General features: G+C 46.3%; 1 protein-coding gene across 1 annotated transcript in view; it reads right to left on the bottom strand.

The window, feature by feature from the left end:
- Window positions 1–17,169, bottom strand: part of fam172a (family with sequence similarity 172 member A) — a 193,387-nt gene that overhangs the window by 65,946 nt on the left and 110,272 nt on the right. The window contains exon 9 of the mRNA XM_039013177.1: window positions 2,533–2,649. Coding sequence (XP_038869105.1) covers window positions 2,533–2,649 — 117 coding nt within the window. The remainder of the gene's footprint in view (window positions 1–2,532; window positions 2,650–17,169) is intronic.

A 17,169-nucleotide genomic window follows, 5' to 3' on the forward strand; every position in this document is an offset into this window, starting at 1 on the left:
CGGTGGCGGCTGGGGCTTAGCGGGATGCTAACAGCGCTCGTAATGGTGCGCTATAATGCTTTGAGAGTGTAAACGGCAGACAGGTGTCACGGCGAAAACAGATCCTACCTGTGCGACACTCCTCAGCCTCCCTATCAAGCCTATAATAAGCCACCTGCTCTGGGCCACAGCCTGCAGTAAAACCTGCCTCCCATCTCGCTTACTGACGAGGCCACTTTACCAGCACAAACACGTGTTGCTGCTGTGTGTGTGTGTGTGTGTCTACCTAACGCTGCTGCTCCAGCATCTAAGACATGGCTAACAGTGCTAAGACCAGTAGCCGACAATACGGCTGGTGGAGGAGCTGACAATACGAAGCCCGTAGGTTCCCTGCCCACCTTAACGCAAGCACAAACACACACAACGGATCCTGGATCGACATGCCGGCGCGTTGTCCACCACGTGAGCCACGTGGCGGCCCATTCTACCACCTTCCCCTCCCAACTCCGTAGCCCGTCACGCAGATCGACACTTCAAAACGTCTCAGCCCCCCCCAATCGTCCCTACTCTGACATCACTTTGTGACCCTCTCTTTCTCTCTTTCCCTTCTGCCCTCCCTGTGGGCCAGCTCCCACTACTGTGTTTGTAATCTCAGTGAATTATGACAGTTTATTCATGGCTGTGCTGTGCTATGCGTACGTACGTGGCCACCACCGTGACAGAAGACACCTTGGGCTGTGACAGGCTGCCAGCTGCACACCATCCACCTCTCTCTCTCGCTCTCTCACTCTCTCACTGTCCTGTTCTCTCTGCTCCTCATCTCTCTCTGTCCGGCGCTACGTCTCCCTACCTCTACCTGCATTCCCTCCGTTCCTCATGTCCCTCCCCACCTGTCCTTCCTAGATGTCCTCTTCCTAGATGTCCTCTTGTTTTTCTCTCTTTCCCCTCCCTCCCCCCATTTTATCTCCGACTCTGTGGGCACACCATAATTGAAGGCTTCTATCGAGTGCTCGCTCTATACCTCTCCCTGCTGTGTGACGTCATCTGCCCGCCGTCTGACCCATTAGCTCTATATCGCCTGTCCCAGCGCACGCTGATCTCTAAATCCTTCTCTCTGCTCCTCTCTCCCCTCCCCTCAGCCCTAACCCCATGACCCCCAGGGGGAGGGAATTACCACTGTCCGACAGGAGCGGAGCGCCACACCGCCAGGGGTGCTGCTCTAACACGCACGCACGCACACAAGTGCTGGGAGGGCAGCCCAGGCGGCGCTACACCGGGGGGAGCTGCCACTGAACCTGAATAATGTTCCAGATATAAATATAGAGGACGTGTGTGTGTGTGGTGTGTGTGTGTGTGTGTCCGCGCGCCCGTGAGAGAGAGAGATATAGATATGTTTGGGATCTCGCTGTATTGTAAAGTCACCTGATTGAGGTATAGCCACCACAGAGGCCCTGCAGGGTGTGTGTGTGTGTGTGTGTGATCATGCCGAGGCCAACACCAGGAGAGAGAGGGAAAAACACAGAGGAGTGTCACTTCCAACAGAAGCCCAACTGACTCAGTAGTTACACGCTAGTCCACCTGCCCTTCTAAGCGGAAGCCCTTTGTCTAAGCAGGCCCACGTGTCAGAGTGTGTCTACGAGTCCTGGAAGGAGCGGCAAGGGTTAACGAAAAGAGAGTGAATTCTCTCCCACTTGGGGGCTAGAGCTGGAAAGTTATGAGAGATGTTGTTGTTCTGGGTAATCATCACAGATAGAAACCATTTAACGGTCCAATTATGCGCCGTTTCTGCCATTCCTCCAAATTAATCAGAAAGAGGAAATCTAGCAAGAAGGCCAACTCAACCTTGAAGCCCGAAACTTCCGACCAACGCTCAACTAAGGGACGCGTACGCACCAAAACACACACACACACACAGAGAGAAAAAAAAGACAGGAAGACGGACAGAATATTAAGAAGAGAAAAAAAAGGATTCAGTAAAAGGTAACATATGCGATGAACTGGCGTGATGGTCGAGGTGTGTATGTGTGTGTGTGTGTGTGTGGGTGCGCACGTGCGTGCGCGGGGGTGTGACATTTGCATCTTCGGCTCCCCTGTAGTTCTGACGCTGGCTGTGTCTCTCATCTGTATGTGCATACTGAGTGAGCCCAGGTGCCGTCTACGGCGCAGAGGTCACGCCAGAAAGGGCGAGAGCCAAAATGAAGCGACCCACGCAAACACAGACACAGACAGACTGGAGAAGGCCAACCGTCTGGCTTATTCATTGACATCCGTCCTCCACAAAGAAGAAAGACCAGGAGGGTGGGGGTGGGGGCTGGAGAGATTCAGGGAAAACAAGCAAACGATTGGCTTGTAGCTGGACATGTGACAGGTCTGTGCTCTGGTCTGCTCTCTCCTAGCAAATCATTATTATGTATTTGGTTGTAGGAGATAGGGAATCTAAGAATAATGGAAGGAGTGAGGATACACATTGCCTCTTGTTTTCACTGTGGTCCAGCCACTGAAAGTGAGGGCGCATTAGGTAGATTTCCCATTGGTGTGTGTGTGTCATCTCACCTGCTGCAGCCACTCCTGGATGCTCTTGTTGGCGTCCTGGTGCCAGATGTTGTGGATTGAGTCGGTCATGGCCACGGCACACACCCTGTTCTTCACCTGAGCCTCTCTCTGAATCATCTGATATAGATAGATAGATAGATAGATAGATAGATAGATAGATAGATAGATAGATAGATAGATAGATAGATAGATAGATAGATAGAGAATGAAAGAGACAGGGAGAAAGAGAGATAATGAGAGAAGGAGAGAGAGATAATGAGAGAAGGAGAGAGAGAGAGGGAGAGAGATTAACACTTCAGAGAAGCGAGCTTCAAGCACCTTCGTGCTGCTCACCCTGTCGATGTACCCGGCAGTGTTGGAACAGTAGCGTAACAGTACCAAAGACTCTCTGGCTGAGTTTAGTTTTGTGAGGATTTGTGTTTTGTGAGGTCGGAACTTTGCATTTGCTGACCAAATTACGCGTGATTTTACTAACATAGATTGCGGTCCTAGTAGTGGAACACAGGCCATATTTATTATTAGAGACCTGCTCAGAAGTGAGTGTAGGTGGTACCAGTACACAGACGTGGGGTCGTATCCACAATTCAGAGTGCAGCCACCATACTCCCTTGTAAGACCAGGCCACGCTGTGTGTTACAGTGTGGGATGTGACACGAGCAGAGCAGAACAGTGCAGACCTCTGTGTCCTTGTCACGTACATGTGGAAGTCCCCCCCCCCCAAAAAAATTTAATCTGTCCCATTCTAATATCACAGTCGTCCGCACTCGCCGACCTATTCCCTCCTGAATGTCAGCTTCGGAAGGAAAATGTCTCACGGAGGACTCGTTATATACCACGGCACACTACAATAGCCCCTCCACCCACAGGAGTAGTAGTAGCTGTACGCAAACGCCTTCAACAGGTTCCCTTAAGATCAACCCGGGAAGAATAGAGAACGGGGCTGGTAACAATAGGTTAACAATCACTTTAACCGGGTGTATTTAGTCCAGCTGCGGCTGGCTGTACGTCAAAGTGACTGTGGGCTGTATTTGAATAAATCCTGGTAGGCCAGTTGAATTAAAGTGAGAGTGTAGAGAGATAAATGGACTCTATTAAGAAGAAATATATCATCCTGCTGATAAGCCTTCTTCAGGAGCATCTTCACCAAGACGGAGACGGGGAGGCTTTACACACACATGGTAGACGCACGTTTACACACACACACACACACACGGAGCATGAACACACACGCACACACATAGGAGCATGCACTTGCAGATACACATTCTCACATTTAAAGCTAGTTCACACACACACAGAAGACATACACACACACACACGCGCACGCACACAAAAAGCTTGCAAATCTTTCCTCTGGCAGAACAAGGCCCGAGGGAGCAGCAAAGTCAACCTTTTAAAACTGGAGGTGTCAGTCAAGGGCCGTTTGTTCTAGTGCTAGCCAAAAGGGCTAATCCCTGAGTATAGGGTTCTCCAAGAGGCCAGGAGACTGGAGACAGTGCAGTGCCCATGGAAAACACGAAGCACGTGACTTGACCAACACAGTCAAAACACCGGGCGCCACAGAACTGCCTGTGTTTCTACACTTTTCCAGAGAGAGAGAGGGAGAGAGAGAGAGCATACGTCTGACTCTGTATTCGTGCTCATATTTCTTCAACTCTTGAAGCAGACATATTCAAATAAAGTGTGTAAGGGGTTGCGAACCCCTTAATAACCCCTTAATAAAAAGTTATTTTTTTTATATCTGTGTATTTTGTCCATGAGTTTCTCGTAGATGGACCGTATGGTTCAAGAGAAAATTGCCAAATGAATGAAAAAAATAATCTAATCAACAAAGGCATTATTTTCAATGAACTCTTTCAGCTATTTACTTTTTTCACAACTGCCACCAGTTTGGTGCCAAAATATGTAAAACAATGATTTATTGACATAGCAAAATAAATAAAAATGTGTAAAAAAAAAATGTCAAAAGGACATTTCAAGTAAAACCCTCCCTTTGCCAGCCAGGTCACCCGTGACACAAGTCAGTATCCGTGGAAACTGACCACTAGGTGCAACAGTGAACGCTGTTAGGTTCCCTACTTGAAGGTAACAGCGCAAGTTCGAATCCAGCGATAGAAAGTTGTTTTTCGATATTTTTGTTTTAAGCCTATCCCAAACCTTCACCCTTAACTTAACCATTTGGAGTTAAGGCCTTAAACATTTTGAAATTTGACGTTTGGAACAACTTATACATTTGACGTTTGAGAAGCATGGATGAACGTCAAATTCTGACGTGAGACTGTGAGAACTGGTAGCCCTTTGCAACTCTAAGTAGCATATCTACAATGATATGAATGGCATTCATATGCTATGGGTCCCACAACAGAGCATTACATCACGCTATTATTGGGCCACTAAATCCCACTGCATCTAAATCAACACCCAACCTGTGCATTTAGGCGCCGTTCTTAGCTGAGAGAAGTGGCTAGAAGACACACCATAGTCAGCTTAACAACAGCCCAATAATACTGTCTATCACCTCCTTATGTGTGAGAGAGAACCAGAGGTTGTCTGATGCCTACTCATTACCAGAGAGAGAGAAGAGAGAGAGAGAGAGAAGAGAGAGAGAAGAGAGAGAAAAGAGAGAGAGAGAGAAAAGAGAGAGAGAGAAGAGAGAGAGAAGAGAGAGAGCGAAGAGAGAGAAGAGAGAGAGAGCGAAAAGAGAGAGAAGAGAGAGAGAGAAGAGAGAGAGGGGGAGAGAGAGAGAGAGAAGAGAGAGAGGGGGAGAGAGAGAGAGAGAGAGGAGAGAGAAGAGAGAGAAAAGAGAGAGAGAGAAAAGAGAGAGAAGAGAGAGAGAGAAGAGAGAGAGAAGAGAGAGAGAGAAGAGAGAGAGAAGAGAGAAGAGAGAAGAGAGAAGAGAGAAGAGAGGGGGAGAGAGAGAGAGAGAGAGAGAGAGAGAGAGAGAGAGAGAGAGAGAGAGAGAGAAGAGAGAGAGAGAAGAGAGAGAGAGAGAAGAGAGAGAGAGAAGAGAGAGAGAAGAGAGAGAGAAGAGAGAGAAAAGAGAGAGAGAGAGAAAAGAGAGAGAGAGAAGAGAGAGAGGGGGAGAGAGAGAGAGAGAGAAGAGAGAGAGAAGAGAGAGAGAAGAGAGAGAGCGAAGAGAGAGAAGAGAGAGAGAGCGAAAAGAGAGAGAAGAGAGAGAGAGAAGAGAGAGAGGGGGAGAGAGAGAGAGAAGAGAGAGAGGGGGAGAGAGAGAGAGAGAAGAGAGAGAGAAGAGAGAGAAAAGAGAGAGAGAGAAAAGAGAGAGAAGAGAGAGAGAGAAGAGAGAGAGAAGAGAGAGAGAGAAGAGAGAGAGAAGAGAGAAGAGAGAAGAGAGAAGAGAGAGAGGGGGAGAGAGAGAGAGAGAGAGAGAGAGAGAAGAGAGAGAGAGAAGAGAGAGAGAGAGAAGAGAGAGAGAGAAGAGAGAGAGAAGAGAGAGAGAAGAGAGAGAAGAGAGAGAGAGAGCGAAAAGAGAGAGAAGAGAGAGAGATAAGAGAGAGAGGGAGAGAGAGAGAGAGAAGAGAGAAGAAAGAGAGAGAAGAGAGAGAGAGAGAGAGAGAGGAGACAAGAGAGAGAAGAGAGAGAAGAGAGAGAGAGAAGAGAGAGAGAGGGGGAGAGAGAGAGAGAGAGAGAAGAGAGAGGGAGAGAGAGAGAGAGAAGAGAGAGGGGGGGAGAGAGAGAGAGAGAGAGACACACTCTGGCCAGACAGGGAGGAGATCTATGAGACTCTTCAACTCTCTCATTTTCACACGGTACTTCAAGAGCAAAACAGTAGAACAAGAGTAGAAAGGGTGAAAACAACTCCTATGCTACACATGCTGGGGCGAAGTGGTTAGTTAGACTGGTGGTTATGGGCTAACCAAGCCTCAGGAGTGTGGTTAGCAACATACTAATGTCATACACATAGAGTTAGGGCTTAGGGTCTATCTAGCCTAAACGGTGAGCAAGGAAGCTGTTCAATGCTTGGCTGGGCTAGCCTATGGCCCATAGCTAGGCTAGCAGTTACAGTGCCTAGTGGAAGTCTACACACCTTCGCAGTCTTCACATTTGATTTTTTTCTTAGCCATGTACAAAACCCTACTTCACATTTCAAAGTGAAAGAAAGATTCCGAAAGGAAATCAAATGAATGAAATGTTATTTTTTTTTAAACGAAGATGTCTTGAGTGCGTATGCCTACACACCGCAGAGTTAACACCGGGCGGAAGTACATTTGGCAGCCATTACTGCTGTTAAACATTTTGAATAAGACTACTAAATTGCACAACTCTTAGGGCAACATATCCATTGTTTTTGTCAAAAACGGCTCAAGCTCAGTAAATTCTGTCGCGAGTCACTAGATCAAATCCAATTCTATTGGTCACAGGCGCCAAATACAACAGGTGTAGTAACACGATAAAAACAATAACAGGACTATATACAAGGAGTACCAGTACCAAGTCAATGTGCAGGGAAGGAGGTAGTTGAGGTAAAACAGTTTGGACATGTGGGCAGGGGTAAAAGTGACTATACAATCAGGATATATAATATACAGAGTAGCAGCAGCGTATGTGATGTGTGTGACTGTGTCACTGTGAGTGTGTGCGGCATCGATATGCATGTGTATGTGTGTGTGTTGGATTGTCAGTGTAGATAGATAGGCTTCCATCCAATTGGCGACAGATTATCACGCAAATATTCTAAAATCCCACCAGTGGTTTGCGTCCACCAAACGGATTTAAAAAAAAATCAGTGCCTGATGACGTAGTGAACACAAAATGTACTTTTTCGCATAAAGGGATGCTTCGGGATTTTGTCACTGAATCCCTTTATCTAGTCAGATGAACTTGTGGATACAAAAAAATGTATATCTCTGTGTCGAGCATGGAGGAAGTTAGAGGTAGATTCGCAAGCCAATGCTAACTAGCCAACGCTAACTAGCGTTAGCGCAATGACTGGAGGTATATGGTATCTACAGTTCAATGTGTTTCCATCGCATTTTCAACTCTACTGATAGTTTTGCCACCAGAACTGTTGCCTTAAATAGCAAACATGCCCACTCTGGTCTTGGCACCTGCTCTCTTGCCAACAGCTCGCAGATCCATCGCGGGTAGGCTAGTCTACACCAGATTGTTATGGATAAGAGAGAGAATAAATATTTGTGAATAACGGCAGCCAAGCATCGATCATCATGTCACCAGAATAAGACCCTGGATATTTATTGGAAAGGAGCATCAAACTCATCACCGTGCACTTTCACCACCCTGTGAAGTTCATCATCACTTATTTCATCTACAGCCTAATACACTGCATGGATTTCCGGAGTCGTAGTGGGAGGACCACACACCATAAACACATTACTCTAAGTTTACTCTGATATGATATCAATATTTCCACCGCCATTTCTCGCAGAATTCATTTTACTGACACGAAAAGATCCCACCATGTCGAACAAACAAATGATCTGTCGCCATTTATAAAATTGTACAGAAAATTCCTGTTTCCACCACAGCTGTCGTGATTTTTTCTATACGGTATGACTTGCCTCGCATGAAAACTGTGGATGTAACCGTGGTTATTGATGGACAGCAATATTTTCAATATCTGATTTTCAAGCAGATTTAAGTGAGGACTAAGGCTGAACCATTCAGGAACACGCTACACCTCTTGGAAAGCAATTCTGGTGTGTGTCTGGCATTACAATGTGTGTATCCCAGGGTTACGCATTCAGAAGACTGAGGCAGGATTTCTATCTGGGCTTTGCTCCTTTCATATTTCTTTTGATCCTGACAAACTCCCCAGTTCCTGCCGGTGACAAGCATACCCATAACATGATACTGCCACCACAATACTTGAAAATGCCTTGAGCAGACTTCCAGCCCTACTTCCATGCAGCGAGGAGAGGATTCAGGACAGCTGTTTTCATCAGTCCCCGACAGTACGAGAAACATGTGGAAATACTTGTTGCACTAAACCAACAGACAGATGTTGAGACATTCACTATCTCACTCGTGCCCTTTCCATTCACACCACAGCATCTGGATGCAACCAGACGGGGTGAGGAACAGGAGAATGGGGGAAGGGGGGGGTAAAGAGAGAGAGAAGGAGAGGATCCACAGAAGGTGGATGTGGATGGCTAACAAAGACTGCAGCTGTGCTGTTAAGAAAGGAACGTGTATTAAGAAAGAAAGTGGCAACATTTGCCGACCGTGTAAGACGAAGGCCATGACTACATCCCAAAACACACAGACAAGGCAAGCGGGGTCAAAAGGCAAGAGCACATCAACAACCCACCCTTCTCCTATCCACTGGAAGAACTGCAAGCCTTCTCCCTCACATACTAGCCAATACTCCCCTTGACTTGATTTCGTCACAGCAATGTCATATTATATACAGACGAAGAGGCTAAAAGGCCTTGAAAAACTGTCAAATTCTGACCCACTTGGCCAACAGATGCCCACTAAATCCAGTTTCTGACAATCTCCATGACCGTTTCTGACAATCCACTCCTCCATCCACCCCAACCTCCTTCTCTCCTCTACTCCCTGACCTCTCGCATGCCCTCTACAGTAAAACACAGTGTTAAGCGTTTTAAGCTGCTTCCCATCACAAAGCCAGCTAATTGCAGGACTTTTGCAGCACCAAATCGCATTTTCGCCCGTGATCTTGAGCGGGACAGAAACACGAAGAAGAAGAAGAAGAAGAAGGGAGAAATAAAAACAACATATTAATCATGTTTATTTATCAGGATGAGGCGTTGGATGTCAGGTTGAAATAACAGACGAGGCTGCATTTAACTGCACGCGAAGCCATTTCTCGCCGAGATAAATACTCTCCCATTCCACTCTCTCCTTCTCTATGATGCTAGCACCGGCGCTACAGCCTCCATCTAAACACCGGCAATAATAAAGACAATTATTTAGGGCTTTGATAATTATGTGTCAAAGGCAGAGAAAACCAGTGGATAATTGGGTGAAAACTGAATGGTAATCCACAATGGACTTCCCCAGGGGGGGGGCTGGGCAGACAGGGCTGGGGAAGGATATGAGAGATATCGAGAGAAGGGGAAATAAACGAGGCCTTTTAAGGGAGCGCCGCCTCACAACCAAATCATCAAGCTAGCGAGCGGCTACAATTACCAGGGAGAGCGGATGGAGTCTTGGAGGGCCGAGAGAGAGAGAGAGAGAAGAGAGAAAGAGAGAGAGAGAGAGCGAGAGCGAGAGCGAGAGAGCGAGAGAGCGAGAGAGAGAGAGAGAGAGAGAGAGAGAGAGAGAGAGAGAGGCACCCTGGGTCTGTGGAGATGGTCGTGGTGTTTGCCACCCGATCGAGGGCCTAATGCGCTCAAACTGCTGCCAACAGTGGGGGATAATCTAGGACTACTCACGAAGCGCTGGAGTGCTGCTTAAATATTTGATTGATTAACTGTCCAACTGCTGCCAGTGAGGGAGAGGATTGCACAAACACACCAGCACACGCACGTACAAAGAGAAACGCACACGCAAACACTCATTCAATCACACAAACACACATTTATACACACACACACACACACATACACATATGTACGACCACAGCCTGTAGGCTTTTGTGAAGTCGCTGCTGGCCAAACAAACATAAACCCTGACTTGTGTTGTGACAACCCCAGGCAGATTTTACATAAATCAATGAGGGGAGCTGGAGACATTAGAGCCATAATCAAACACTGGCAACTTGATAATCCCAGTCTGGATTAGACGGGACAGAACACTGAAGCACTGTAGAGGTGACAGCTAGAACAGTTAGAGGACTGGCTGGGAACTGGTCGTTTTGGTCGGTTTCCTCTACGGACAGCCTGTGAGGTGAAACAGAAAGCTGCCCAGAGCCGCGCTGACCTCCCTGAACTGGCCTGACCCCAACCAAGTCAGTGTGTGTGTGTGTGTGGGGGGGGGGGTACGAGGGGGGTGATGGCGGTCCTATGGCTGGGTCGGGGGGGGCCCGGGTCAGCCCTGGGGCCTCCTGGTTGTCACCCCTGGCCTGGCTGTGAAAACACAGGCAGATGGCCCCAGGCTCTGACACCCTCTACAGGAAGAGACAACTTGAGGGCTTTCCCCTGCTTTGATGGCCCTGGGCCCCCAGGTCCACTCAGGTCCTCTCAGCTCACTGACATCCTTTGTCTTCACGGCAGGAAGGAAGCCCTCTCCAACAAGAGGCCACAGGGCCACGGGGAGCAAGTGGGAGTGTGTGTGTGTGTGTGTGTGCGAGCGTGCATCTGTACGTGCAGCCGTGCAAAGGTCAAAAAAGCACTAGGGTCACATGCATTTTGGGCCATTACTCGCCTGGCCCTCCATTTAGTGAACCATGGCATTGGTGTGATTTAGGAGAGCTGGAGAGTAGAGTGACCGACCGTCAGACCGACCGACTGCCGCAATAACTTCCTCCTCCATTTCCTCAGGCAGAATGGGCCGCCACGTGCAGGGGTTGGGGAGGGTTGGTGGAGACTGGGGGCGAGGGGAGCGGGGTCCAGGGGCAAGGGGGGTATCGCAGGCGTTGGTGAGTGACAGTGCCGGATATGGAGCGGGTGGTGGGGGGGGGGGGGACTCTCCACACACACACACGTCAGCGGGGGCCGGCAGGAAAGGGAAGCCCAGTAAATATTTACTGACACAGCAGTTCCCCAAAATGGCGACCGCCTCTTGGAAACAAAAGGCAGAGGATAAGGAGCAGCGTGCCAGGAAACGCAGCGGTCGCGGGCACATCGCCCCACATGTGCCCGTGGAAAACAAGAGGAAAAAAGGAAGGGAGGACAGATGAGGGAGGGAGGGAGACAGGTAGATAGGATGGAAAGGGAGGGTTCTGCTCATTGGCAGGGAGTGTTCGTTCGTACACAATGGTGCGCTAGTGCAAGGAAACCCCTGATCAGTGGAAACAATGGTATCTTTTGCTTACAAGCCTCTTTGTAGCTCTCAGTGTGTTCGCGTACCTGTGTGTAGACTCGCTTGGTGTGTGTGTGTGTGTGTGTGTGTGTGTGTGTGTGTCAGGTAAAGTGAAATCACGCTGAGAAAACGTGGCAAAGACAATCTGAGCAGCTGGTCATGGCTGTTTGCTCCTAATGACACACACCCTTGGTTGAGGAGAGGCAGCTGTGTGTGTGTGTGTGTGTGTGTGTGTGTGTGTGTGTGTGTGTGTGTGTGTGTGTGTGTGTGCGTGAGAGTGGGGGCACGTGTGTGTCTAACATGCACACTTTCTTCCTGCCGTCACTATCTCTCTCCATCACTGTATAAATCTGGCTAAATAAATACATCTTCTATAATTCCTAAATATTATTAGTAGCTGCTCTTCCATCTCTATATTGATGTATTAAGTAATAGTTCCACAACGTTCTTAATAAAACACACTCAATTGAAACCCAGAGAAACTCCTGTTGGATTGACAGACCTGTGATTAAAGAGACTAAGCACATTTCATGTATTACTTATAACCCAAACAACAACAAAACAGGACATTTTCAGGTATTTCCAGGTCTCCTTATTCATCAGCCCCCATTTAATTAAATGTCCCATTAACATCTGCACTGGTATGATAATAACTTCACTTTTGAATTAATTAGCAGATGTTCCACTGTCATGAAGCGAATCTATTATTGTACAATAACCACGTTCGAAAAACAAACGCCTAGCGACGTAACGCAGAGAGAATTATGTTCCCATTTTATAGAGTTTCTTAGTAATATAGAAACATTATCAACTTAACTCTTCAATTTATGTATGCGTTTAGGAACACCAATTAACCCTCTAACACTCATGGGAATTGGTCTACATGGATAGGGCTAAATTGAAATATTTCTTACGGAAGAAGTATGAGAAGCATAAGCGTGGTAGCAATTGAAAGGGAACAGTTTGGAAGATTATGGAGAAATTATTCGTCCAAAACCGAGGACACGACAGCTCACCTGACAAGACGGAATCCAAACATTACACCTGATCTGATGTGCATTCGACGTTTAGTCGACTTCTCGACCGCATTTGTTGATAACGAAATCTGAAAATACTCTGGATACATTCAGAAACATGATCAAACTATTCCTGGAAAAATGTGGGACAGGTGCAACATAAGACCAACAAACAAACAAAAATAAGGGTTTGAGTGAGAGGACTAAGTCATTTGAATAAACTATTATGGCTCAAAGAAGAGTCTTCAACTATAAGGTGCTATTTTGAGCTCTCCTAGCTATGCCATCGAGAAACTAAAGCAAGTACACTTGTAGATGTTGTTGCTGTTGTTTACTCAAACCCCCCAGAACTGACCATTATAAATCGCAATCTGGGTCAGGTGGGGGTCATATGAAAGCTTGTTCTATTCCCAACATGACTAGCTACGCTCAAAAAATGTGATCTTACAGTGTTGGGCGTGCAAAGAGCGATTCAGAGAAACAGATCATCACTTTGGCGCGCATCGGAAGGAGTCATGAGTGCATTTTAGGTGCGTGTTCCGCGGCAAATGTCCTTCCCAATAGACAAACATAGGCTCATTCTGTTCAGAACAACCCAGGGTGTGACGCCATGTCATCTGGTAACTGTACATCAAACATGGGGATCATAAACATGACATGAGTTTTATGATATGGAAATGTGAAGTGGACATTTGCACTCACCGGGGGGTTTTGGCTTGCTTATACGACATCAAAGCGGTATCTATTGCAATCCTTCGACGTCTCATCTTTCAAAATACACAGTCGTCTTAATTCGCAGCATTTCCCTCACTCAGACAACAAAACGTTTGAAAAATGTACCCAATTAGCGAGAGGGATGGGGGCAAGTTCAGTGCTCAAGTTCAGGACGGCTGTCAGTCAAAACCCCTACAGAGCTGTGAAAGGGGAGACCCTGAGCTCTGACGTCATGTATAGCATGACACTGTACGGCCACTGAGTTCCACTTTAGGTGCAGTCCAGTTCCAAAATCGGCCATTTTAAACCCGTATACGGGTACGAGTGTTAAAAGGCTTCAGAATTCCTCCTAACATGAATTTCTAATTACGAGGCAAATTTTTTTTTTTTTTTTTACAAAGTGAAATTACAGCCCGGGTGTAGCTAATTAAAGTCTAACTTTAATTAGGATATATCTTACTTAAGAAAAGTGATTCCGAGCCAAGGTACAATGACAACATCTTCATCGCTCCCAAATTGACTGGCTGGGAGTAAGAATAGCCTCCTGGTCTACAGAGTGAAATGAGAAGTTATTTTAACACGCTGTTGACGAGGCCTCACTCTCTCTCTCTCTCTAACTCTGTGTCTCCCCACCCTACGGCAGTGCAGTAAAATAGAAACCTAACCTCAATATTTTCTCTCACAGTGCTGGGACTTGCTGGCCCATTAAATTATCCTTCCCATGTGTCATCTTGCACATTTCCTCCACGAAATGTTCGTATAATTAAACTTTCTTAATGATTTATAAGATACAATAATAGCCGTAAGTATTTCAGAGCAGGTTAAACTGACACCCTTTAAGTGCACGCGGGGGATGACCCTGTTTTAACATCGTTTCGGATGGTTGACTCGCCTGGAGAGCAGGATGGATGGATGAAGGGAGAGGAGGGAGGGAGGGAGGCAGGGGAGAGAGAGGTAGGTACCCTGGTGTCATAACTCAGGGTAATAGTGACATGTAGGAGAACCCAGGGCCTCTTGAACCCAGGGAGGGAAAGAGGGTCACCCTCACACACACACACACACACACAGACACACACACACACACACACACAGACAGACAGACAGACAGACAGACAGACAGACAGACAGACAGACAGACAGACAGACAGACAGACAGACAGACAGACACGGGCAAGTCTGTTACCAGTGGCGCACACAGATGTTTGCTCTCTGCTGCCTCTCTCACGGCGAGGCTGATATGATTGCCACTTAGGAAATCAGTGTGTTTTCATTCCACACAACTCTGCCAAAGCTAATGTGTTAAATATCCACAACGCGGCAATGCTGCTGCAGCCATGTCCGTCTCCACTCACACACCGTGCTGCTCCCTTCACAAGAAAAAGCTGCAACATGTTGTGACTGAAATAAATACTATCACTGTCAACTGGCAGTACACAAGTGTCCCAAACTATAAGCTCATGAGTTTATAAACTGTTTTATTAAACTATATATTTCCCCTCAGATAGTGTCGCTACTAACCAGTGATGAGTTACAAGAGAATCACAATGTGTTTCCCTTAAATCCAGAGACGCCAGCTCCTGAGCACACTGGCAAGTTTCAAGTTTTATTAGCCATAAGTACAGCCGGTATACACCATGCACCAACAATACAACATTTATACGAAATAATCAAAGGTAAGAATACGTAAGGGAAAGGAGGATACCTGAAATGTGTCTTCCGCATTTAACCCAACTCCTCTGAATCACAGAGGTGTCGGGGGGCTGCCTTAATCGACGTCCACATCATCGGCGCCCTGTCACTGCCTTGCTCAAGGGCAGAACGGCAGATTTTTCCCACCTTGCCCGGCAGGGGGAGTCGAACAAGCGACCTATCGGTTACTGGCCCAACGCTCTTAACCGCCTAAGGGTAAGGTAAGTGTGTGTTTGTGTGACACCCCCCTAAAGGGCTCTCTGCGCTGGACTCTCAGGGGAGGGGTTCTGTTGAAACTTTCAGGGGCACTCGACCCATTTCTGAGACATGGCTCAAATGGAGAGGGAAAAAAAGGAAAAGGAGGAGAAAAAAAAAGTGCTAACGATTGTGACAAAAGACTTCTTCCTCCCTTCAGTTATCAGCCGTTCCTTCAGACACACTCGCCTCCTCAGCCCAGGGGCAGGGAGTCCGCAGCCCCCCCCCCCCCCCCACCCCCCACCCCCACCCCCCCAAAAGTGACTCGGTGAACCCCTTGTCCTCCAAGGAGGGATAGTGAGCTGGAGAGAGACAACTGAAATTAATTAAAATATATAACAATCTGAAATTAACTTCCCATAGCCACCAGCCATCTTTTAACTGGCGTGAGAGACTGAGTGGTGAGACATGGAGGGAGGGAGAGAGAGCGAGAGAGAGAGTTAATAGAGAGAGAACAGAGACAGAGAGAGAGCTAGAGATAAAGAATAGAGAGAGATAGAGAATAGAGAGAGATATATAGAGAGAGAATGTTACAAATATGCTGTAAGACTGCTAGAAGTACAATTGTCCCACAAAAGTAAAACTTCTCAATTGTCCCATCCTAAAGAAAGTTTAGTCCACCACCTCTATATTGTTAATCTAAGAGAAAAAAGTTGTTACTATTATCAAGAGGAAAGCGTTCAATCGGCAAAACTAAAACACACAGTTTTGGTCCGAAATTAAATTAAAATGATTGGCACCTTTTCAATACCTTGAGAGGATAACGGCACTGGGCCTTTATCTAAACTGTTTAATGAGACCGGAGAACACATTGGGAGAGATCTTAGACCAGTCCTACATTCAGAATCTTTCCAGCTCCTTGATATCCTTTGTCTGCTCTTATGGACTGGCCTCTTCAGTTCAAACCACAGGTTTTCAACGGGGTTCAAGTCTGGAGACTGAGATGGCCAACGCAAAATGTCACGGTCAGTTAACCATTTCTTTGTGGATTTTGATGTGTGATTTTGTGTTGCTGGAAGACCCACTTGCGGCCAAGATTTAGAGGCAACCAAGTTTCGGGCTAAAATGTCCTGGTACTGGGTAAAGTTAACGATGCCGTTGACCTTAACAAGGGCCCCAGGACCAGTGGAAGCAAAATAGCCCCGTAACATCAAAGATACACTCCCATATTTGACAGCAGGTATGGGGTTCTTTTCTGCTTATGCATTCTCATTTCAATGCCAAACCCACTACTCCTGGTGTGCGTGGCCAGATAGTTCTATTCCACATGACCACAAGATCATCCAGCAAGACAATGACCCCAAGCACACCTCAAAATCCAGAAAGAAACACTTAATTCGTTTTCCAATCTCATAAAACATTTCAGGAAAATGTTCAGTGCAATTGTCCTCGAAAGGTGATGTATTGAAAGGTATTGAAAACAGTGGTGCCAATAATTGTAACCCTTTTCTTTTTGAACCCCCCCCCCAAAAAACATGACTTTTTAAACAAAAATCGCTTTCCTGAGTATAAAATAAAATAATTTTGGAGCATACAATATGGCTCAGTATTTGTATAAATTATTTGATACAGTCTTTTTTGCTCATCTTTATCAAGGGTGCCAATATTTTCGGAAGCCACTATTTCATTGGTATCAACTACGATAATATACTGGGTAAAAATAGTGGGTATTTTTAGACATATACATTACTTTCCCTGTCTGAACATTTTGAATAGAACATAGAAATGGTGCTTTGATCTAAATTAAAGTCAAACAGCTAATCAAAGTTTTAAATTAAAGAAGACAAGCTTCTCACACTACCTGTTTCAAGGGGAAATTAACCGGATCCATGAGACATTATCAAAATTAATGAAAAACTGGACCTATGAAACGATTTTGACCATATTATTTAGCATTTATTTATTACATTTTCCTCTTTAATCAAAGTTCATATCGTAAAATGTGCAAGGCGAGATCAGAAGAGTAACATTATTCCCTCTACTAAACGTTTAAATAATAATAACGGTAATCATTTAAATACTTTGATAGTTGCTTTGCCACAACAAAATACTTGAAATT

The sequence above is a fragment of the Salvelinus namaycush genome, chromosome 18, assembly GCF_016432855.1.
Source record: "Salvelinus namaycush isolate Seneca chromosome 18, SaNama_1.0, whole genome shotgun sequence".
Lineage (NCBI taxonomy): Eukaryota > Metazoa > Chordata > Actinopteri > Salmoniformes > Salmonidae > Salvelinus > Salvelinus namaycush.